Genomic DNA, 23,873 nt, shown 5'->3' with positions numbered 1-23,873 from the left:
ATAAATTAGGAATTTGTGACCTCGAGGTAAAAACCAACCCAGAATAATCATGTGATCCTCTGGTTTGTCATGTGGAAACACTGTGGACTTTACTCTATTTTTAGGAAATAAGAGGGTCTGCTAATCAAAATTGTAGTGAGATTCATCAAAACTTTGATATTAAACACATAGATTCATATAGATTTTGTTAATAATTGCACACAAGACTTGTGTTATTCTCCAAACAGCTGCTGCATGGGTAAATTTCCTATTAAGGTTTTAGCTCACTTTAAGAGCCTGTTCACAAATAAAGTGATCTCTTGGCACTTCATATAAGTTAGGGTTATAAGGTCATAAGTTGAAATGATAAGCTACATTCCAGTTACATTCATGATCATTGTTTATTTATGAAGCATAATTGGAATTGCAACCGCTTGAACAAAATATAGGCAAGAGAAAAGCATGTAAGGCAATCCCAGGCAAAACAATAAAAATATAAACAATTAAAAGTATAGCAGAAATACAATATGTAACATTTTTTCTTAACGATTTTCCCTCATACATTTTACTTATTAAGAATAGGAGGAAAAAAGTTAATTAAGCCTCACTTTTGAGGGAGAACCTTCCACATGGTGAAGAGCCTTTGTTATTTTGACTGGCGTGCTAAAAAAAATAAAGCTTGATTCAATTCTGTTCCTCTCTGTAGATATAAAAGGTGAACAGTTATACTTTACTGAAAAGTATTTCTTTTCAGTTATCTCAGCTAATTGTTGTTTGGTATTATATTTAGATGAGTATCCTTCTTGTGTTGACTTGTGTTTTCAGATTTAAATGAAAATGCGATTACAATCATTACTTAAACCCACTAGAATTTTTTTTAATCTTATTTTGTTTTGAATTTTTAGGGAGAAGACTAATCTAACTTTGGCAGTCAATAAAATATCAAAATATGAGAAGAATTGTCATAGCATAATAGATACGATTACTTTTCTATGAATTCCAAAACATCACAGAAACAGTGAGACGTGTAAGGTCAACCAAACTCCCATGTTGTGGAAGTACTGTATATAATTGAGGATGAAAACTGTTATCTAAAGGAACTATACCCTTTTACTAACAAGAATATCTTGATATCTTTTATCTCTTTAGCAAATACTTCCTCTCAAATACTGCTTGTGAACACACCTAACTCGCTCTATGTGTCTTTTGGTACTTCACTGTTTGCACCTTATCTTATTACTGTGTGTAGAGAAATTAGTAAGTAGAAATTAAAAAAACATAGAACAATTCTTATTTAAATTTAAAGCTCATAATATGGTTCTTACAATGTGTGAAAACAGGAAATATGTTTTTTTTCACATTGTTTTGGGAAAAGGATCTGCACATAAATAATTCTAGAGCTTCTAAAGGTAGTCGAATTTTTCCTTTAAGAAAAATACTTCAAAGAGGTAAGTATTTGACTTCTTCAACTTTAACTTTATTTATTATGTATTTATATTTAGCTGGGGGTGGGGTCAAATACACTCATTGGTTATGTAGTTCTATTGGTCCCAATTATTTACTCTTATGTTGCCAGAGGAAATATTTTTCTATAGGTATTTCTTTGACATAATGCTCCTCTTACTTAAGGACAACTTTTTGGCTACTCTCAGGCACAAAAAATGATACGTTCCTGCAGTGGAAGATATAAAAAAAGGGAAAGCTGTTTTTTCTGTGCAGTAGATGCACTGTTTTCAAGCCCAACACCTATAACAAACAAGTGACCAGAACTAAAAGTCCCCTAACTGCTAATACCTCCTCCACGACAGCAGGGGGCGCAGTCTCCGCCGAAAAAGTGTTATTCGTAAGTGAACACCACTTCCGTTTCCTTGGGCCACGGAGCCGCAATATCAACAACCTCAGACGGGCGGGTTCTGTTTTTTTACACATAACGGTTGAAATTGGTAAGATTTAAGTGTGGGTCAACGTTTCAAAACATGACACATCTGTCCGTTTCATTTATCGGTTCCCAATGTAATATAGATAAAATCGCTAGCTAAAGTTGGCGCTTGGCTAACGCTAGCATAACCATATTCCTCCAGACAGACGATTTGAGCTATGAATTTCCTTGGTTTCTCTTGTTTTTGGGTTCAGACTGATCGTGTATTTTATCATCGAATTCATTTTCTTGGTCAATCCGAATTCCTGCTTAAGTTCTGTATGTTTTCTTTGTTTCAGAATCCGAGGATGTCGGGACAGAAGCGTCCTGCAGACTCCGGTGGGCCATCGTCCTCCGGTGGCCCACCGGAGAAGCGTCGGGAGAAGGAAGGAGAGGAGGGAGGTGCCGGCGTCAGTAGCGCTGCTGGGGGGAGCACCGCTGTGGAAACGGTCATCAAACTGGGAGGAGTGTCAAACTCTGTAAGACCTTTTCAATCTTCACCAATATCTTAAACGATCTCATCTCAAAACATGGATTTTTTTGTATGAATAGCTATATATAATATTATACTTTTATTTTTCAGGAGGAACAGGACATCAAAGCTCTTCAAGCCAAAAACCGAAAGCTGGGAGAAGCTCTCGATCAAAGACAGGTTTATTCATTTTTTCTTTTAGCAATCTCAGCCTTTTGCATACATCGAAGCCCTGATCTTTTTGAACATGTAATGAAGCTTGGTTTATTTTTCTGCAGGTGATTGAAGATGAGCTGCGGGAGCGGATTGAAAGACTGGAGACCCGTCAGGCTACCGATGATGCTAGTCTGTTGATCCTTAACAGATACTGGAACCAGGTATGTATCCTCAAAACAAAACCACAGTCTGCTGGATTTTCTCTCAGAACCCGTAACAATGGAACACCGTAAATTATCTTTCAGTTTGACGAAAACGTTCGACTGATCATCAGGCGATATGATCAAGGAAGCAGTGAGCCTGAGAAATCTCCAACAGGCGAGGGAAGAAGCTTGAAGCCTGAAACTCCTGAACCCGATGGTGACTCGAACCAGGAAAGAGCTAAAGACAGAAGTAAGGACTGTCCTCTATTTGAACAGAAACTATTAGGCCTCGTTTTACTTAATAGAAACACAAAATATTAACTTTGCTTCCTAAATTTGTCATGCAGCCCATCAGGGAGAGACCTCCAATTCCTTCTTGGCCACACTGGCCAGCAGCACCAGTGAGGAGATGGAGGCGGAGCTCCAGGAGAGGGTGGAGTCAAGCCAGAAGCAGGCCCAACGCGTGGTGGACGTTTATGAGAATCTGAAGAGCACTGTGGACCAGCTTCAGACAGAGTTGGATTCAGGCACTGGTGAGGTTTTCTGTGGAGGAACACGGGAACATTGTTCTGTATTGGAGTCAGATTTGAACACAATAAAGATAGCTTACATATTTTTAATATTCTTTCAGAGGGTAGTTTTTGGCAGGTGGTCTCCAAGCTGAACGTCCTGCTGACGAGTGAAAACGAACGGCTTCAGCAGCTGACAGAGGATCTGAAGCAGAGACACAGTCACATGACGAGCGAGGTAAAGAGCCTTTAGTTTGTTATTAGAGAATTTCTGTAGGAGGTTCATAAAATTTTAAGTACACTTTCTGCAAGTCATGAAAAAAAATCCTTATTCTTATCTGTCCTCCCCAGTCTCGGGCTTTGGGTCGTGCTACGAACAAGGCAGACCAGCGAGTCACAGAACTTCAAGCCCGGATCGAGGAGCTGCAGTGGGACATGGAGAAGATCCGCCGCAGAGAGAATAGACTAAACGCTCACCTGAGTGAAATCCTGGAGAGGGTAGGAAAGCTGAAACTTGACAACTTACATGATTTTATACTATTTGTGTCTTTTCTAACATTACTTCTGTCTCAGGTAAACAGCAAAGGCTACAAAGTGTGTGGAGAGGCCAGCAGTGTATGTGGAACCATAACTATTAACAAGAGAAAGGTAAAAGGTTTGCTTTTTAATGTAAAATTTGGCAGCTAATAACACACTCCTGATCAAAATCTTAGATCCCGTGTCTTGGTAGACAGCCCTTTGGATCCTCCGGCCCAGTGCCGCTTAATGTCCTTTGGGTCAACCTCTGCAGCGATAGCATGTTGTGGGAGGTCCATCTTTTGCAGCTTAACAATCCTTCCATGTTCAAAGAAATTGGGATTTTTTGCCTTTTGCTATCAAGAGACCTTGACAGGATGATTACTTATTAAAAATTACAATTGAATTTGGGTGCAGATTCTAGCTTTTAAGGCTGTGGTCTTAAAGGATGAACAGTCCTTTTCATTTAAATTGTTATGTCTAATAAATTGGCAGCTAAAATATTTGTTCTCTTGCTCCTCTTTCTTCTTTTTGCGTTTTGAAGCTCTATTTAGAGCCTTCTTGCAAATTCTTGCATTTTTACTGGTCTTAAGGTTTTGGTCAGAAGTGTATTGTTGTTTTTCTTCTGTGTCTTTCTGCCTCACTTGTTATATGTTTTTGACAGTTTGAGGAAATGAACAGCGAATTGGAGGAGAACAGAGAACTGGCAGAGAATCGCCTCATAGAGCTGCAGAAGCTCCAGCAGGACCTGCAAAATGTTCAACAAGAAAACAACAATGTGACGGTATCATAGCACCCGAATTAGGAAACAAAAAATTGATGTATACTTTCAAACTGCTGTTCCAAACCTCTTTCTTTCCCCTCATTTCAGGCTGAGATTCTAAGTCGAGCTGAGGGTTTAGTTAAAGACACATCAGAGTATCGCTGTCTGCAGTCGCAGTTTTCTGTTCTCTACAACGAGTCGCTGACTCTAAAGTCTCAGTTAGATGAGACACGGGCTCGCCTCAACACCACCCGGACCGCACGGCTTCGACAGCTGGAGCACATGGAGGTTTGTTCAGCCACCGTTCATGTACTGAGACCTTTGTTTTTTTTTGCCCGTTTTACCCATTCTTGCCCCCTCTGAGTGCAGAACGATGAGGTGGCTCTGCAGAGGAAGGTTCGGACAGAAGTGTTCCAGCTGGAGGACACGCTGGCTCAGGTGAAGAAGGAGTATGAGATGTTACGGATCGAGTTTGAGCAGACTCTTGCTGCCAACGAGCAAGCAGGTAACAGGTTTGGCTTCTAATATGTATACGCTCAGTTAAAATATGAAATTAGATTACAATTTTCTAACTTTAAATCCCTTCAACCTTCTTTATCAAGGTCCAATCAACAGAGAGATGCGACATCTTATTAGCACACTGCAAACCCACAACCAGCAGCTGAAGGGGGAAGTTGTGAAATACAAGTTGAGACTGAGGGAGACACAAGCTGAGCTCAACAAGGTAAGTCACACCGAGGTCAAAACTGGCTCTGACCTTGTAGTATCTATCACCTGCGGGTCAAATGAAACTCGCAGGATCTTTGCCATCGACCCCAAAATCCTCCTAAAGACGCCTGAATTTTCATGTAGGTCTGTGCCTCAAAGGGAAGCAGCATCCTTCAGTCGCAGTCGAGCACAGAGATGGACGTGAAAGACGAGACCACCTCTCCATCAATCACCACAGTTTCTGGGGAACCTGCGGTCAAGACGGAGCCAGATAATGGTTCCTCCACACCCAGCAGCACTGGTATCTACCATTCTTATTGTTTCTTTAACTACATCAATATAATATTTTTTCTATAGCTAGCTTTTCTTTTCCCGCAGGTGCCTCAGTGAAAACAGAGTCTGGTGTTGAGGCAGATGCCAACGTAAAGGAAGAAGAAAAGGATGAGAAGAGAGAGAAAGACGAAAAGAGAGAGAAGGACTTTATCAAGAAAGAGGAGAAAGAGAGGGAGCGGGAGAAGGAGAAGGAAAAAGAGAGAGAGAGACCCACCCGCAGCAGCGGGAGCAGTAATGTGATCAAAGAGGAGAAGCCAGGAGGCAGCAGCCAGCCGGAGGAGTCTGCGGCGGAGCGGATTTCTATGACTGGGGGCTCCAAGAGGAAGGAAATGGAGCAGCTGAAGATTATCCGAGCAGAGCTGAAGTATGTGAGAAATTTGAAAATGGAAAACTATTTCTCATAGAAGCTTTTTTTATTGTAGATGGTGTATGGAAACCTTATCTATTCATATTGTGATGATTTATTCTTATTATTATCACATCATCCTGTCTTGTAGGAAGGCTCAGGAGTCCCAGAGGGAGATGAAGCTGCTGCTGGACATGTATCGCTCAGCCCCCAAGGAGCAGAGGGATAAAGTTCAGCTCATGGCTGCAGAGAAGAAAACTAAGTCAGAGGTAACCGACTCTCTGTGAGACTGCCCAGACGGCGTGTCTGCATAACCGCATGAGATATTAACAGAGGAAAAAAATCAAAGTGCTGTATCAGTGAGTGGAGGAGCATAAAAGCATCCTAAATGTGCAGCTGTTTGTCAGCTTTAGGATTTGTCTTTAGTGTGCATTTGAAAAACAGTTTCATATGCAGGAAAAATAATGTCCCTCTCAAAGAAACCTAAAAATATTTCATGTATGATGTTTTTCCCTTCTTATACGTAAAATAAATCTGCTAAAACGGGATTGATTCCGATAATAGACACAAAAAAACGCACCCTTCTCTACCATTATACATTGAGGCTTATTTAGCTGCATGAAACATAGGAGGATCCCTGTATATTAGCATAATATATAAACAATAATTCAGATAACCATTAAGATCATGCTATCATGCTATCATGTCACTTTGGAACAGTGCTTCCTTTTCTGCATTGCTGTCAGCAGCAAATACTGATACAGACACCCACAGTGTCCTCTAGTGGTTCTTGCTATTTATTTTTTTTAAACTTGTCTGAAAGTAGCACCCCTGGCCAAACTGCAAAAACACTGACTTGTACTCCAAAAAATAGGGTAATAAAAGATTGTTTCATGATTTGCTTTATGATGTTTTCAAGATCAAATGACTCCACTGTCTCTGTGTTCTGCTTTCAGGCAGAGGAGCTGCGACAGAGGCTGAGGGAACTGGAGGAGAGGGAGAGGAGGGAGGGCAAGAAAATGGCTGATGAAGAGGCTCTGAGAAAGATCCGTTCCGTGGAGGAGCAGATCGACATTCTCAACAAGAAGTTGTCCATAGCCAAGCAGGTGTGTGAACTGCTCCTCTGTTTCAATCTTCACAAACCTCCTTCCAATGTGCTTCATCTGCTCTGCTGCACTCGCCCCCTGCCCCTCCACCTGCAGGAGGAAGACGCCCTGCTGAGCGAGATGGACGTGACGGGTCAGGCGTTCGAGGACATGCAGGAGCAGAACATTCGCCTCATGCAGCAGCTCCGGGAAAAGGACGACGCCAACTTCAAGCTGATGAGTGAGCGGATCAAATCCAACCAGATCCATAAACTTCTCAAGGAGGAGAAGGAGGAGCTGGCCGATCAGCTTCTCACTTTGAAGACTCAGGTGGAAAATCGGAACACACACACACACACCTCTTTCAGTATTCATAACTCAAATGACTTTTTTTGTGTGTGATAACTGTCAGTAATGACCGTTTTTTTATTGTGCTTTGCATGACATGCTCAGGTGGATGCACAGCTGCAGGTGGTGAGGAAGCTTGAGGAGAAGGAGCGCCTCCTACAGGGCACTATCAGCGCTGCAGAGAGAGAGCTGAACCTCAGGACACAGGCATTAGACATGAACAAGCGCAAGGTAACGTCAACCCCACTGCTATGGTTTCTCTGTAATGACTGGAGGCTGAGAACACCGCTTCTCCCTGTATAGGCTCAGGATTCGGCATTGCTGTCGGATGAGCTCCGAGCACAGCTGGAGCAGGTTCAGCAGAAGCTGAAACTGGTCAGAGAGGAGGTGGTAGAGAACAGCATCTCCAGGGAGAAGGAGTCGTTCAACGCCCGTCGAGCTCAGGTACAAAACTGAAGAAGATCCAGATCCAAAGAGAGGTTTTATTAGTCAGACTACCTTTGGAGTTTCTTTCTGTTGTTTAGTCCTTACTTAAACATACTAAACAGTGATGTCATGTGTTTAATCATTCAAGTACATGCCTGTATGAGCTTTTTTTCCCATGAAGCAGTGTTTCATTTAGAAACGGCTAAAGGAAAACACACTTTTTCGTGAAATAGTTACTCATCAATCACTCAATGCGAAAACATTTAAAATCATTGAAAAAGCAAAACAAAAAATGTAAAAATATTATTTTAGAAATATAAACAAAATCTCAGAAGCCGGAGCAAAATAGGAAATAAAAATAAAAATGAAACGTTTCAAAAAGGAAAAGTGATTTCCATAAATAAAATTTAAAAAAAAAAAAAACTGCAATAAAAAACTGGGAAAAGAAACTACCGGAAATCGCTGATTGGATGACGCTGTTTGAGGTTTTTTAAATACCTCTTCAATTCACAATCAGTATGGAGCATTTAAGACAAATAACCTTTGGTTGAAATGATGGACAAACATCATCCAATCCGCGATGTCCCATTGTACCTTCCTTTTCCTATTTTTTGTGTTTTATTTTGATTTCTGGAAATGACTTTTGTTTTCCAAAAGGTTTCTTTTTTTGTAATTTTTTTCTGGAGTTTTTTATTTTTAAAATGTAATGTTTATTTTTTTTTTTTTAGCCTTTTTAAATTTCGTAACTGTTGCACTGTCGCACTTTTGGTGTGATTTGCACTTCAGGGCCATCGTACTTCAGGGGGGTATTCCAGGAAGCATGTTTAAACTACCCTGACTTTAAGCCTGAACTCTGGCTGAAATCCGCCTGAACTTGCTTATTCTGGGTATGTCGGTTCCAAAAAACCGGATATGAGTTGGCGTAATTACGCTCGACTTGGTAACCCTGGGTTAATGCACCTACACAACAAGTACATAAAGACATTCTCAATGGATCGCCGATTTCCGGAGTCACCATGTAAAACGCGTGGTGAAAAAAGAGAGCGCTATACTTCAGTTAGACAGAGTCTGAGATTTTAACGACGGCGTATGAAGATTATACGCCTATCAAAAAAGTAATACGGCTCCTTCAACTGTTGAAACCAACTAACCTTCAACTAAACCTGCTCCAGACCAGGTTATGTTCAGAGCATGAGTTGCTATGGGAACTTGACCTACCCTGAAACATACCTCCATTTCCGGAACCTGAGGTGATCAACTTCCTTAGCCTCAAACTTACCGTGGTAACTAGCATAACCTGCTTTTTGGAAAAACCCCCAGGTTTGTTTTTACTGTTATTGGTCCGTTTAAAAAGCTTTTCAAGTTGTTTCCAAGAGAAAAATAGCAGGGTGTGTAAAACTGAGCTTTTTCTTTCCAGGAGGACATCTCTAAAATGAGGAGAAAGATTGAGAAAGCCAAGAAACCAGCTGAGAAAATCAGCAATGGAGACGACATCCTGAATGAAGAGATTAATGAGTACAAGGTGGGTTTCACGCGTTTAAAATCTCCCTTTCTTTCTCAAACTCTAGATTTAATTTTTCAGGGTGGGAATCGCGTGTTGAACATTGTTTTTGTGTGTTCCGGTGTTTTGCTGAAGTCAGGCACATGGCACGGTTGCTGCCCCAGATATTTCCATCCAACCTTTTGTGATCCGCTCATCCGGGCTCAGAAACGGCCCGTGGCTTTGATCGTTTCTCTCTCCTCCATCACTCAGGCTCGCCTGACCTGTCCGTGCTGCAACTCTCGGGTGAAGGACGCCGTGCTGACAAAGTGCTTCCACGTCTTCTGCTTCGAGTGCGTCAAGACTCGCTACGACACCCGTCAGAGAAAGTGTCCCAAGTGCAACGCAGCCTTCGGCGCAAACGACTTCCATCGCATTTACATTGGCTAAACACACTCCCCCCTCTTCCTCACTCCAGAAGCAGAGGAAGGAGGGTGGGCAGGATGTGGTACAAAGATTGCCTGAAGCCAGAATGAGCTCAGCACTCGTGTGCTTCACTCCTCCTGCAGGATTAGTGTGAAGTGACATGAAGGCTTGTTGACTTTTTATTTTTAAACGATGACCAAAGCTTCTTCCTCCCAAGTCTCCACTACTGTATTTGTACTTTTTCAATGCAGAAAAAAAATGTTGGGATCACCTATTAAAACTGTTGTGTCTGAGTGTGCTGTAAAAGGCTTAAAACAACGTTTAAAAAAAAAACAAAAAGACATTCATTCGTTTTACTGGTAGTTGTTCAACTGGAAATGAAATATATTAATGTCTCTTCACAATTTTTCATTTCTCCTGTTTATTTTGCTTCCTATCAAACTTATCAAAGGTGCTCTTTATGTTTGTGCCATTTCTAAACCAGGTTAGTGTTTGATCCGGGTTACTAGAGCCCCATTCCCAGGGCGCAAATCTCAGTTTATCCCTGGGAAACCCAGAGCTCTGCTCCTCCTCACGGTTTAGACGTGTTTGCTACATTGGTGGAAGGAGTCGTTGGAAACGCTGGAAGGAAGGGAGTGGTTAAAGAGAAGGAGGCTTTTTTCACCCCCTCCAACAGTTGTGCAACAGAATCCATCTCTAAAGCGCTTTTTGTTGTTTGATCGTACTGAAGGCACGCGCTGCGTAATTCCAAGGTGAATTAAGAGACTTTAGCGCACGCGCGCTCTTAGCTTCACCTCGTTTCTGCCTTTTTTTTTACTCTGAGGTGGACTCCTTTAAGAGTTAGCCTCCAAATATAGGCAGCGTTAACGCTGGAGGAGCGCAGGCTCGGATTGGGTTAGTTTAAATTTCCACGCGTAGATTATTTCCATCCAGCTGGAATTTTGTTAAACCTCAAGCGTTTTGATCCGGTTAGAGAACCGAACCTGGGTTTGGGTTCGGCGTAGCTCCAGTTCCTCCTCAGACTCGGCTGTGATGCGCGTCGACTGAGGCTGCTCTCCAACACAGAAGCCATTTTTAAGTCTTGTTGGATTTCCTGAAGCTGCGCGCGCGCGTTTGTGCTTTTTCACAAGCTGAAGGGTCTCCGTGCCGTCATCATGGTTCGGCTTTTGTCTGCTGCTTGGGTGCTGGTCCTCGTGGCGCTGTGGGTCGAGGCTGCCGCTGGGGAGGATCAGGCCACGGCTGGAAGCGCGCCGGTGGTCAGCCTGCGCACACTGATCACCGGAACCTGCCAGGAGATCCAGCGGCACGCGGAGTCGATCCTGGGAACCACCGTCATTCAGTCAACTGCTGAGGTACAGAGAACCACGATCCTCCATGTTCTCACACAGTTTGTGCTATTTTTGAATCAATACGTGTACTTGATTACTAATTTTCAGCTACTTTCACTTCTCCTCAACCTCTCACAAACTGCTCCTCCACCCATAATCCTCCCGATCCTCTCATTTTCTCTGAACCCATTCATCTCCATCTCTGCACCTCCACTTTGCCGTGGCTTCCTCCTCTTCCTCCTCAGAGGGCTGTGTTGTTTCTTGAGTCACTTCTTGGTCAGGAGAACATCAATTCAATGAGCCTGGTAAGAACTTAGATGCTTTCATCACTGTCCTCCAAACAGATGGACTCCCTTTAGCTCCTGGCACACCTGTACTACCTGGAGCAGACCTTATAGGAGAACGAACCCCATATTTGAGTCGTTTGCATGCTTGAACCCAAGCTTATTTGTGAAGATAAGAGGTCCTGTATGTGCTGGCAAGCTGATAAGCTCAATATACAAAGCACATGACTCGATGAAATTTAAGCAAAGTAATGTCAACTTATCAAATAAACAGTTCTGCATGCTGTGCAGACTCAAGGACTTCCTCAGATTATTTATTAAATAAACGGAACCTGCAGTGATCAGAGCTGCCTTTGTGTGTCTTCATTATGCTTTGTTTTATGCTCTGCACATAAAATAGAAATGCTTAGGTGTGTTCTCAAGTAACCCATCATGGGGTGACGAGGAAAAGAAAACGCACAAAAAGTGCAAAACATTTCAGTTCCACAATCACTCCTTCCAGACTCACGTAGCTGGGATTAATACGGATTGTGACAGATGCTGGAGGCCCACTTTGAGACGGGACAGTTCTCGTGTGGAGTGCAACAGGTGCAGATAAGATCCTGGTGCTAGACTGGGATACCCTTGACCCCGCAGGACAAGGCTGTGGCGCCTTAGTGTTGGTTTTGTGAGTGTTGGCAGGGCTGGAAGAGACAATCTCAGAGAAAGCTGGGCTTTGCCGCTGTCACTCATGCACAGCTCTTTGTTCAAGTCAAACATAAGGTGCAGCCCTTTCACTCAGAGGCATTTGTTGACTAGCTTTGCTCCAAATGTCTCTTAATCTGCCTGCATTTCTCTGTGACTGCCTGCACTGTTTTTTTTCCGCTCTACATGCATGTGCAGAATGCCGTCTCGCTTCATTGTTGTTTCATGCGATAAAGTAAAATCGGTTTCCACCCACAGATTTTACAGACTGCGATCCGTTTCTTGGCTGAAGGAGCTGCCAGCGGCCTGAATGTCATTGCAGTTTACGTCACGGAGATCCTCAGGGTCACAGGATTCAATGGTGGGTATGAGGATGACCCCAGCTTTGCAGCTTTTCCTGCACGTCTAGCTTGCTGGAAAAGGCATGCCACAGTAGGGGGGGAGTGCATAGCAATAAAAGTTGAAACAACAAGTGGAGATATGCAGCTCTCCCTCGGGGCCACTTGTCTGCCACTCCTTTTCTACCCTTGCTTTTTAGTTCCATTCTAACAAATAAATAGCACTATTTACTGTTTTTTTCCCTTCACAGCTGCACTGACGCTGCCCCGCTTCACTCCTGAGGGTGTGACTTCCATCGCCCAGTGGGGTCTGGGCTGCCTCATCGGTTACTGGCTGCTCACCATCCTTCTGCGTCTGCTGATCAGTGTGCTAAAGCACGTGTTCTGGACGGTGAAAACCGTCCTGGCGCTTTGGGTTTTCGGACTGATTGTTTTGGACAAGAGCGCCTCCACAGACACCACAGCGTTTCGACTGGGCGGCCTCGTGCTGACATGTGTCCTGCTGAGTCTCTACACTACAGACTTCAGCAAACATTCTGCAGTGGAGAACCGACTGAGCAAGCTGGAGGGTCGACTGAAGGCCGTAGAGAAGAAGTGATGCAGGCTGGGAAAGTGGAAACACTAAGGATGTCTAAATCTGTGTGAAATGTGGGGAAAATAAAGTAATCCTTCAGATTTTTTAATAAAAATTCTTTCTGTTCACTTCCAGATTAGAAGAAACTTAACTATGATCAAGGATGATTAAAAAATGTATTTAATTAGCTATTTATTTAGAATTTAACCATTAGGTTCACAAAGTGCCTTCTTGAATTGAATCAGAGAATCAAATGTTTGTGGAGAAAGAAAACAGACAATCCAACGTGTAAGGTTCTAAAGAAAAACTGAAATAAACGTCCTTTTCCTTAAAAAATATTTGTATTTTCTAACAGGAAAAGGATTTAAAAGGATCCAAAAGCAAAGGTTTGTTTTTCATGAATTGAAACTTTTTTTTATATTATCCACTTTAAGATCATTGAAATGTATGTTTACATTTCCTTTTGTTGTAGGTTAACCCTTGTGCTATCCTAGGCCCTTTACCGTTGGGAGTTGGGTCAACTAGACCCACTAGACAGTGCTCTGAACCTTTTTTCTTCAATGATTTGTGAACCTCACTGGTGTCCATGGATTACATGAAATCTTTCCACCTTTATCCACCTTTGTCATGGTAGGGAGAACACGTCAATGTAGGGGTGGGGTCATCTAAGATAGCACAAGGGTTAATATGATTTCTGGCTATTTTTAGGAGTTAGAATGATGAATTGGATCTTGGTTTGTTTTTCTTCACAAACATTCATTCATTATGTATTTTATCACTGCAGCTAAGGTGAATGCTTTGTTCCTGGCAGCCGCACTGTTAAACGGTACATGTAGTATTTATGTAGCGCTTTTTCTACCTTGCTTTAAGACCCAAACTGCTTTCCGGTCACACCCATATTGATAACAGCTTTGCTGTCTTTCACCAACACCAACCACCATGAGCAACGTGTGGTTCAGCGTCTTGCCCAGACACTTTGACACATGGGTGGACAGGGCGGGAACTGAACCCGTGATCCTCTGATCAGACATCAACTGCTCTACCTCTGCACCACAGCCGTATTATTCCTACTCCTGGATGTTGGTTGTTTACCAAAATAAAGTAAAATAAACAACTGTCAATTTAATCTGTCCCCTAAACAAAGAACATTAAGATAGAGAACTATTATTCACTGCTTGGACATAAAATAAACAAAAATTAAAATAGTCCCAAACTCTTATATTTTTTTAATAAAAAAGAAAATTTATAGTATACAATCTAATTCTTTATTGTTTATCAGAAAAGATTTCATGGCTCAGCTGGCCTTTTTAGATAGATCAGCACTTTTGTGACAACATCTGTTAACAGAGGGAACAGGAGTTTTTCTACACCTTGTCAGATTATAGATTAATTTTTAATTATATTAAAAATTATCTTTTCTTTTTTACCTTAGCTAAATAGGAATAGATGAAAGTAATGTCACCAGCAGCTGGCATCTCATCGAGATATTTACAGATTTGGACAAAGACAACAGGGAGTCTGTGTTGGCTGAGAAAAATGAAAACCTGGTGGTGAGAATGATGACAAATTTTATTTATTATTCGTTAGCTTGAGTAGATTGAAAAAGATGCAGAAAACCTGAGAAGCATTTGGTGGTGATGAGGTTTCTAAAATACCCCCCACACAAAAAATCATATTCCCTATATGGATTTATTACAAACAAATAAAAACTTACAACTTCATAGAACAAAAAAAAAACACACACAAACAAGGCTTAGTTTAGTGTGCTGAATTTTATGTTTTTTAAACTAAAAACTTTTTTTGTCAAACAATTCTCACTTATGTGTTACTTTAAGGTAAACAAAATGTTGTATTTCAGACTTGTAAACAGAAAAGTTTACAGAGTTAACCCTCGTCTGAGCTGAACATTTTTCCCAATGCAGTGTATTCCAGGCATCTCTGTGAAAAGTAAATCAGTTGCAATAGAAATAAATGACCGACTTCAACAGGTTTTTTCACATGTTCCTTTTTTCTAACACGACTGACGACTTGATATGAAGGCATTTGAGGTCCTTTTGCTCCTATAGGCAGATCTTTGGTTAATTGTCAAACACAAATGAACCGTTGACTGTATGAGAGAGCTGGACTGAGCAAGTGTAGAAAATGACTTGAAGTGACTTGAAGTCAATTCAGTTACCATGTTGGAACTAGAACTCCTCAGTAAGCAGCGATTGGTCTGAGTCCACAGTGGCAACTATTCTCTTAGACCACACCCCTTCACTGAAAGTGGGCTTGGGAGAATCTGTTCATCAAATGTTTCCAGCGTTTGATGTGGGGCAACCTACTTTTATTGAGAAATCCGATTGGTCGGTTTATAACTTGATCAACTTGGACTACAGCAAAAATAAATAAATAATATAATAAATAAGGATTACCCATAACATGTAAAAAAAAAAAATAAGGAGGTAGCAGCGCAAGAATGATTATTCTGACAAAAATGACAGTTTATTTCTCAATATAAGTCTACGGGTTTGTCGGCTTTTTGGGACCAGCGGGTACTTCCTGTTTGGAACGCAAAGGGGGGAGGGGTCACTCAGTCTGGTTCTCATATACAGTCAATTACGTGAACATAAAAAAGTACATGCCTTGTGAATTCGACAAGACATTTTTTTTAAAGTTTTCTGCTCAATGGTCATAAACATTTAAGTCTTGTTAAATACCAAGATGGTGTGTTCACGACCTTAAAATGTATTTTATACTAACATTATAAACGTGTGAAAAATGTTATAACTTAACAGGGAAAAAAAAGGCATGCTGACACACAAGAAAAGATTTAAATGTATGTCCTTAAGCTACTTCAAATAACACAGCAAAAACAAAACAAAACCTAAAAAGTGTTAGTGTATTTGTATAGAGATCATCCATTTAAAATATCAGAAACTTTAGACATCTTATAGCCAGTAATATTATACAAAGATATAGTGGTATAGCCAGTAACAATATACGAAGATATAGTGGCACATTGGCATGACAAACCAAAGTTTGTTATACTTTGGTTTCTTTAAAGTAGAAGACAATTTAAAGACAACCGTGTACAATTTACGCATGCTAAATATAAGCATAAGCCTTCTACACTGACCAAAAATTTAAACGCTGTCTAATCAGCATCTTGATATGGCACACCTGTGAGGTGGGATGGATTGTCTTGGCAAAGGAGAAGTGCTCACTATCACAGATTTAGTCAGATTTGTGAACAATATTTCAGAGAACTGGTTATTTTGTGTATGTGGAAAATTTTTCACATCTTTGAGTTCATACCATAAAAAATGGGAGCAATAACAAAAGTGTTGCGTATATATTTTTGGTCAGTGTATTTTCCCCCCCAACACAAGCTAATTGTTGCAGATTACATTTGCAGTATTAGTGTCACTGACACATATGGTGACATTCTTTTACTAGTGTATCTCCTAAAATCAGTGCACTGATGAATATCGTTTGACTGCAACTTTGCATTTCACGATTTTGTGTTATCACAGTGTAACTGGCTGTGGATCCTGTCTCCGCCTCGACTCGCGCCCCGATTGTCCCCCCAACTCCAGCTGGATGAAGCTCGTCTGCTGGCCCTTTAAATATGTAGTTGTAGAGTTAGATAGGTTAATTCTTCTCTATGAGTTCTGGTAATCGCCTGTCCGTCCTGGGGGAGGATCCCTCCTTCATGTGTGCACCCCTGAGGTTTCTTTGTTTTTCCCAGCGTTCGAAATAAGCGGTTATCCTGTTGTCTGAGAAAACCAGATTTCACGGAGGACAACCAAAAATGAACCTGATGGTTTTCTGTGTGACGACCTGGTCTTTTATTCAACATTTTGGTATTTTTCGACTATTTTTCAAGTTTAAAGGGTTAGTTTTTGGAAACCTCTGAATTGAGACATATGCAACAAATTCTTTCGACTGATAAACGAAGTGCCTGCATGCTAGCGAATCCTTTCTGTTTTGTACATGTACACTTTTGAATAAAGATTATTCAATTAAGCGTGTTGAACAACAGTACCTGGCGTGACCGCTAGAGGTCTCCAAAAACACATTCAAAATAATCAGCCCCATTAACAGAAGATTTAAATACACTTACATAAAACACTATAACTTTCATTCACAACAGAACAGACTGACATGAGCTGAAAAAACCCTTTTTCCATGGGGTTGATATGATATTCTAAAATTATACAACAGTCTTTGTATTTTATATTCTGTAAGCAACAATTATCAAAACCAAAGAAAAATAAGAACCAATATATTTAAACCTGTGTAAATATACTAGTTATAAAGATATACCTTTGAAGTTTTTGGCAATACTTTGTGTAACCAGATGCTTCAATATTTAGTAAAATGTTTGCTTTTAATATTTAAAGAGTTTTTTAAATGTCCATCATAAGAGGCAGTTGATATTAGATGTATAGAAGAAATGAAGATGTAAGTACTGACATCTGAGTAGGTTTCGTATCTGTTGAATAGTGGTATCGAAGGACAACCAAAAATTGGGGAGGATAGCCAAATATTCCTTGCCAGGTTGTTGACAACCATTTTTCCCTTTATTTCTAACGCTTAATCTGTTTTCTTTTTTAGGAGTTTTTCCTTACCGTGAAGGAGGGTCTAAGAGCAGGGATGTCCAGTTTAGCTTAGTCAGTTTGTTAATTCAATTTATTATTTCCTATTGAATTCTATGTATTCATTATCCTTTTGATTTTATGTTTAACTCTTTGAATTACCGATAGCCCATCAAGACGACTGTTGTTGTGAATTTGGGCTATATAAATAAAATTGAATTGAAATGAAACCACTTTTATTTTCTGCCTGATAAGTAAGCGCAGCACAGAGTCTACAGCCATACTGACTTTTAAAGGGCCTATGCTATGCTATTCTTAAGCCCTTTTATAGTAAACAGTATCCATCTTTATGATAATATATTATTACCTTTGGCACACAAAACAACACATTTTTAAATAAAAAAAAGTTATTTTCTCAAGGTCTTTTCGAACTTGGAAGTAAGACGGCTCGATCTATGAGGCATCGGCTTTTGCTCACTGCGGGTGCCGCCCATTTCATGACATCATCCTAGAGTCGACCTCTGCCGCGTCTCTGCGTTTCTCCAAGGAAAACATTAGAACTTTTGCAAAGATGGATGTGCATATTGTGTATATAAAATAATCATTTTTGCAGATTATCGCTACCTGTTCTTCCGAGAAAGTGTGTGTGTGTTAGCCTGGGGGCGGAGCTGACAGGGCAGACTTTTCCTGGAAGGGGCTGTTCTCACTTATCTACGTCACAATGGTTAAAACCCGCTTGTTTTGTGGATTGGGAGGGGCGTGAATGCATCAAAATACTGCTCTGAGGTTTGTTTTCATGAGGAATGAACATTATAATACATTTAAAAGCTCAAAAAGTTGATTCTGCATGGTTTAGGCCCTTTAATGGACCATGAGTGTTTTATCAATGCATTTTTAATTGTTTTAAGCCTGTAAAACACCGTTGTATGAAGAAGTGCTTAGTTTATAAAACACTTTTATTTTTATAGAAAGTTCATTTCATCTGAGATGTAAACATCTGGAGAAGAGGTTTCTTTACTGAGAGGCAGGTCACAGGTGGAGCTTAGTCCTTTCACCTGAAACACTGGTTCATAGTCCGCAGACAGAAGGTTGTAACCAAAAGATGAAGATGGAGCACAGGCCTCTGGCGCAATAGGTGTGACCTGCAATGAGTTAAAAAAAAAAACACAGAGAACAAAAACACAAACAGTAATTTAGAGAGAGTGACAAAAGGTCCATATCAATACAAATGATTACATATTGTTAAAGTTTAAGAGACAAATTTGCTGTCGTTTATTAGTGTACCTCAGGCTGAGAGATATTCTCAATCTCAAATGTTGGTTGGTATGACTGCTGAGAAATATAAAGAGAAAAAACAGTTTATTAATTACTGATATTAAAAGGGAAAATACAAGTAGGAACTATTCCCTCTAACAGTTAAAGCTTATTTTACTAGTACGACATTTTTTCATGAATTTATAGCCTACAAACGTTCACAGTAAGTACCCACGGGTTATTATTAAAATACATCAAAGCTCTAGCATTAAGTTTAGACAAACGATCATGCCTAAGCCAAAGTCACAGTAGAAAAAAAACCAGCTGTACAAATACGGCACTAAAATTTATATTTCACAGGTCAGTACTGAGCAAATGTGGAGCTTAGTCATTGGCTAATACTCTAAAGACAGAGGATTGTGACCAAAAGATGAACATGGAGTAGATTTCTCTGAAGCTCCAGGTGGGACCTAAAATCAGTGTTTAATTAAAAAAAAAAAATGTTTAGGCTTAAAGGGCCTATACATTGCTATAATGGCATGGATCTGAGGAGGTGAGGGCTTCATCCACTCAGGATGTTTTTCAGACAAAACTCATCTTTTTAAGAAAGCCTTTATGTAGTTTTTACTTGTCCACGTGTTTTCATTTGATTTTCTAAATCTTATTAACTTATAATTTAATCTATTTTGATTGTACTTGTGGGATGTGTATGTGCTGGATGTTAAATTGTTATATGTTTTTATTTATTTATGCTATTTTATTATTAATGTTTTCTTTGCTATGTTTAGTATTTTAACTACTATTTTCTATCTTACTATTATGGGACGCATTTTGAGATGCTTCGTAGCTGGAAAAGTGCTACACAAATTAAGTTTAATTTAATCTAATTCTTAAGCATTTTATAGTAAACAATATCCATGTCTATGATAATATTTTACTTGGACACAAAATAATTAATAAAAAATGAAAAAAAAAAAACAAGCAGCAGGACAACTATTCTCCTTATATTTAACACTTGTTTTACTATTATTTGATGCTATTTTTTGTTCTTTTCATTTTTATGTATTTATTAGACTGCAACTTTCTTATAAGTAAATACAGGTACTGAGGGATTTTGAACCAACCAGAACATAAAATCTACAGCAGACTGACTCTTAAGAGCTGAACATAAAATATTTGGAAACTAAAACAAATGACTGGATGCATATGTTGTAAAAATGGACCCTTTATTAAGACTGACTCATCTTTGTTATGCTATGATACTGAGAAAACTGTTTTGTTACCATAACCAATCCCTCAATCTCTTCTGAAGGTGCATCCCACAATTACACCAGTTTTCATTGCACCTACCACAGGTCCAGTGGAAGCAACTGCAGCATCATGGGAAATCCCAGCATTCACTTCTGTGGGGGGCAAAACTGCAGAATAAGGTGGAGCAGTAGATCCTGGACCTGCAGGCTCATTTAAATCCTGAAATTATGAGATTATATTTTAAAGCATCACATAAAAAGGAACCACTTTGTGCTGCTCAAATAAATACCTACATGATTATATGTTGTAGGCAGTTCTGTTTGAGGTTTGTCACCATCACAGCGGCACGTTTTACGACAGACCAAACAGAACGAGAGGAGAACCCCAACAACAGCCACAACAGCCACGATTACAAATGCCTTCGTATGCTTAGATTCTGAAAGCATAAGTATTAGATGTTGTTCTACTGATTAGAAGAAGAAAAAAACATTGGTTCGTCTCATTTTCAAAGAATGTTCTTTGGCTCACCATTATTGTCCACCTGAGATAAAGTGAACTCTCTGAGTTCAGCTTGTCTAGGAACATTGTGCGCAAACTCCTCCTCGTAAAACAACGGTTTCTTTGTAGAACAATCTAAAAATAAAAGCAAACAATGCAAAATTAAAAAGAAAGTACAGTTAATTATGTTAATCTGGAGCCACAGTTTAGTTTAATTAGGATTGGTTGATTAGTTAGACTCATCAAACTTCACTAAATCTCTATTGTGATGTATTATTAAAATACCTTTAGCTTTGTAACGGTTATTACATTTCAAGTAAATCATACATTTAATATATTAATAATGATTATGATGATGAATTGCTAATTATTATTATTATTAATATGATTAATAATGAAATCATAAAATGTATGTTTAAAAAAATTACAACAGTGTTGATTATTGTGACTCCAGCAGGTTCAGCTTTAATGTGTTTAGTGAAACTAAATTAACACTTGACAGAAAAGGAATGCAAAGACTGAAATTCTCACCCAAGACAGTCAGTGAAAATAGATTTAAGTTTTGTCCATCACTGCCTGTAATAACAAAATTTCCATTATCGGCTTCAGTCAACTTTGTCAATTTTACTTTGGAATAGCGCACTTTGAGCCGCGCATCCATGGCCTAAGAAAGAATAAAAACAGTTATTATGAACAGAGACTAACCTTAGAATGTCTGGAAAATAACTATATTATTGTTTTAACAAATACTACTCACCTGTCGATTATCCATCAGTAATTTCCTTGCTCCTCCTGCTATTGGATAGAAATACAGAGGCCCTTTGTAAAAAGGATCTGGATAAATATCTATATCTACACTGCGCCCGTAGCACACTTCTTTTCTCTGAAAACCACAGGAAGAACCTAAAACAGAACCAAAGAAAGACAGAGAAATGAATTACAGAGATGTGGAAACAACAAAGAACTTGATACTAAAACCATCCATCCATCTTTTTCCGCTCATCCAGGACAGGGGTCACGGTGACAGCAATCTAAGCAAAGACGCCCACTTTGCCCAGTCTTCTCTCTCTCCGTCAAGAGATGTTGTTTTCCACAGGTCCTCTCTGTCATTCATTGACGTGATCTGTCCTACAGACACCATGCAGCTCTTCCTAACCCTCTCTCTCTGTCCCACTCAAGTATCTTTTAGGAGTTGGTCTATAAACTCTGCTTCTTAATAAAGACTATTGATCCAACATTTTTTTTTTTGTGTGTGTGTGTGTGTGTGTGTGTATTTTTTTTTTTTTGTATCTTCTGTCTCCAACAATGTTATGAGCATTTTTAAAAGTGACACTTCACGTGTTTTTACTTCCAGAGATGCATCGTAGAACAAAGAAACTAAAAGAAAAGATCAACCTTGTGTGAACTCAAAATGTTTTTCAGAAAAGGGTTTTGTTTCCTCGTACCCTTTAAACCAGAACTAGTTTTTGCTCAAAGATCATTAAAACAATAAGCGGCCGGAACTCACCAAAGAGGACATAGAAAACGGTGAAGAAAGTCAGGAACATGACCTGCGGACGGAGACGGCACGTGAAGCAGTCACGCGACTCTGAAAACAACGTTTAAAATGTGTCCGAGGAACCAAGTAATTATGAAAATATCATAAATGATACCACGATGATCTGTTCTTCAGCGCATCTGGACTAGATTATTGACCAGGAATGATCGCTGCTCGTTCAAGTCTTTTCCCTTTAGTTCTACAACCTAGAGTCTAGTTGCTCTGGAGAACAGATATCTGTGAATAAAGCAACAAAAAAAAACTTCAGAAACGGCGCTATCCAGCAGTTTACAGCAAGAATACGCCGGCGTTATCCAAGATTTTGGAACATTTCTTCTTTACTAAATCCCGTTAGAAAAGAACTCTCTGTTTACCGCAACGACTCAAACCACGCCCAAAGACTACACACGGTCGGACCGCATCATATATCCCTCCGCGAAAACAACTCACATTCTTTTTGGGAATATCCAGCTCTCTTAATTTGTTGGCCCAACGGAAACAAATTCATATGAAACCGTTAATTATACCATGTGTATCATGTGTCTGGTAGAAATATTAGTATTTCAAGGATTTAAAAAAATCACTCGTATGGCTTATTGTCATCCACAACAAACTACAGGATGTAACTTAATTGACATCCCCCTCCCCAAATAGTTGTCCAGTCAAAATCACAACATTGTAAAGTGACAGTAGAACAAAGTTGAAAATTAAAGCTTAAACTTAATTAAATAAACAAGAGTAGATTGACAATTCCAAACAGCTCGTATTCCACATTTCACATAATGAAAATTAAAACATTTTATGGTGTGCATTTTGAGTATATTTAATGCCAACTCTTATACAAAGATTATGTGCTAATGTAGTAACAAATAAACATTGCTATTTCCAAAATAGTTATCTCCATCCCATTTTTATTTGCAGTGGAAATGCATTAATTCGGTGTATTGCTTGAAATGCTGTGTATTAAAGTCCCACTCCGATCATCTTTTGATCTATTTCTAAAAGCGTTACATTTGGTCTTTTAAATATAAGTAGGCCTATGGAGTTTTTTAGGCAAAATCGAAAAACCCTGAGTTCTATGCTGATCTTTATACCTTGGACATGCCCCGTCCCCCAGATTCCATTCTGGACTATACAAATTTACCACATATTTGAGTTGAATCCGCAGACAATCTGGGCATTCCCATTACTACTGCTGAAGTCCTAGAAGCTATTAGGGCACTTCAAAGTGGCAAGTCACTCGGACCTGACGGCTTCACCGTAGAATACTCTAAGGCAGTTTCAGATCTGCTTGGTCCATTCCTGAAAGACATGTACAATGAAGCCTTTACACTATGTCGCCTCCCTAATACACTCTCAGACGCCACAATCTCCCTTCTTCTCAAGAAGGATAAAGATCCCCTCCTTTGCAGTAGTTATAGGCCCATCTCACTTTTGAATGTGGATTTTAAAATTCTGTCAAAAATTCTAGCCGCTCGACTACATATTGTGTTATCTTCGATCATAGAAATGGATCAGAAAAGCTTCCTGCCGGGATGGCAGTCCTCTTGCAAAACCAGATGCCTGTTAATAACATCCGTTCTCCTGGCTCTTCGCTGCCAGAGATTGTGGTTTCTCTTGATGCAGAGAAAGCTTTCAACAGAGTCAAGTGTAGCTTCCTTTATTCCGTACTGGCCAAATTCGGATTGGGTTGGGCATTTGTCAACTGGGTTAAGCTTCTATACTCTACCCCTAAAGTATCTGTTTGTACTAATGGCATCCTTTTCCCCTTCCTTATCCTGCACCATGCCCTCTTTCCCCCCTGCTTTTTATTTTGTTTATAGAACCGTTTTAAATTTTTATTATTATTATTATTATTATTTATTTTTTGGTGTCAT

The 23,873-nt window shown here is 39.7% G+C and overlaps 3 protein-coding genes across 5 annotated transcripts; 2 read left to right on the top strand and 1 right to left on the bottom strand.

Moving 5' to 3' along the window:
• The first annotated feature begins 1,781 nt into the window (after positions 1 to 1,781).
• Positions 1,782 to 10,072, top strand: rnf20 (ring finger protein 20, E3 ubiquitin protein ligase). The gene is made up of 22 exons (XM_004073303.5): positions 1,782 to 1,922; positions 2,197 to 2,376; positions 2,481 to 2,549; positions 2,648 to 2,746; positions 2,831 to 2,978; positions 3,076 to 3,261; positions 3,360 to 3,475; positions 3,589 to 3,735; positions 3,811 to 3,885; positions 4,418 to 4,537; positions 4,625 to 4,804; positions 4,886 to 5,021; positions 5,119 to 5,240; positions 5,369 to 5,525; positions 5,603 to 5,921; positions 6,055 to 6,172; positions 6,860 to 7,009; positions 7,106 to 7,318; positions 7,442 to 7,567; positions 7,640 to 7,780; positions 9,180 to 9,284; positions 9,516 to 10,072. The coding sequence occupies exons 2-22, from the start codon at positions 2,206 to 2,208 to the stop codon at positions 9,690 to 9,692; spliced, it is 3,075 nt and encodes a 1,024-aa protein (XP_004073351.1). The 5' UTR covers positions 1,782 to 1,922; positions 2,197 to 2,205; the 3' UTR covers positions 9,693 to 10,072.
• Positions 10,073 to 10,226: 154 nt separating this feature from the next.
• Positions 10,227 to 12,991, top strand: LOC101156180 (voltage-gated monoatomic cation channel TMEM109). 2 transcript variants are annotated; one of them, XM_004073302.5, is made up of 4 exons: positions 10,227 to 11,020; positions 11,242 to 11,301; positions 12,223 to 12,325; positions 12,554 to 12,991. In XM_004073302.5, exons 1-4 carry the CDS (start codon positions 10,823 to 10,825, stop codon positions 12,898 to 12,900), a joined length of 708 nt encoding a protein of 235 aa, XP_004073350.1. In that variant the 5' UTR covers positions 10,227 to 10,822; the 3' UTR covers positions 12,901 to 12,991. The 2 variants fall into 2 exon arrangements, with proteins under 2 accessions (XP_004073350.1, XP_004073349.1); XM_004073301.5 differs by lacking the exon at positions 11,242 to 11,301.
• Positions 12,992 to 14,424: 1,433 nt separating this feature from the next.
• LOC144981195 (uncharacterized) lies at positions 14,425 to 22,419 on the bottom strand. Of its 2 annotated transcripts, none has more exons than XM_004073462.5 (8): positions 21,967 to 22,419; positions 21,217 to 21,362; positions 20,991 to 21,123; positions 20,490 to 20,594; positions 20,255 to 20,397; positions 20,061 to 20,180; positions 18,741 to 18,788; positions 14,425 to 18,598 (listed from the first exon to the last, which is right to left on the bottom strand). In XM_004073462.5, the coding sequence occupies exons 1-8, from the start codon at positions 22,004 to 22,006 to the stop codon at positions 18,419 to 18,421; spliced, it is 915 nt and encodes a 304-aa protein (XP_004073510.2). In that variant the 5' UTR covers positions 22,007 to 22,419; the 3' UTR covers positions 14,425 to 18,418. The 2 variants fall into 2 exon arrangements, with proteins under 2 accessions (XP_004073510.2, XP_011478523.2); XM_011480221.4 differs by having other exon boundaries at positions 18,741 to 18,785; positions 21,967 to 22,401.
• Positions 22,420 to 23,873: the final 1,454 nt, after the last annotated feature.

This window comes from Oryzias latipes, chromosome 10 (genome assembly GCF_053564925.1).
Source record: "Oryzias latipes strain Hd-rR chromosome 10, Olatipes_Hd-rR_3.1".
Taxonomy (NCBI): Eukaryota; Metazoa; Chordata; class Actinopteri; order Beloniformes; family Adrianichthyidae; genus Oryzias; species Oryzias latipes.
This window is presented reverse-complemented; position numbering and strand designations above follow the sequence as displayed.

Bases quoted from the DNA above. Each gene is read 5' to 3' on its own strand.
- LOC144981195 (XM_004073462.5), bottom strand. From the start codon at position 22,006: ATGTTCCTGACTTTCTTCACCGTTTTCTATGTCCTCTTTG. The intron at 20,595-20,990 runs GTGAGAATTTCA...TTTTATTTTTAG, and splicing joins ATTTTCACTGACTGTCTTGG to ATTGTTCTACAAAGAAACCG. The intron at 20,398-20,489 runs GTGAGCCAAAGA...TTATGCTTTCAG, and splicing joins ATCTCAGGTGGACAATAATG to AATCTAAGCATACGAAGGCA.
- rnf20 (XM_004073303.5), top strand. From the start codon at position 2,206: ATGTCGGGACAGAAGCGTCCTGCAGACTCCGGTGGGCCATCGTCCTCC. The intron at 6,173-6,859 runs GTAACCGACTCT...TTCTGCTTTCAG, and splicing joins AGAAGAAAACTAAGTCAGAG to GCAGAGGAGCTGCGACAGAG. The intron at 7,568-7,639 runs GTAACGTCAACC...CTCCCTGTATAG, and splicing joins TAGACATGAACAAGCGCAAG to GCTCAGGATTCGGCATTGCT.
- LOC101156180 (XM_004073302.5), top strand. From the start codon at position 10,823: ATGGTTCGGCTTTTGTCTGCTGCTTGGGTGCTGGTCCTCGTGGCGCTG. The intron at 11,021-11,241 runs GTACAGAGAACC...CTTCCTCCTCAG, and splicing joins TCATTCAGTCAACTGCTGAG to AGGGCTGTGTTGTTTCTTGA. The intron at 11,302-12,222 runs GTAAGAACTTAG...TTCCACCCACAG, and splicing joins ACATCAATTCAATGAGCCTG to ATTTTACAGACTGCGATCCG.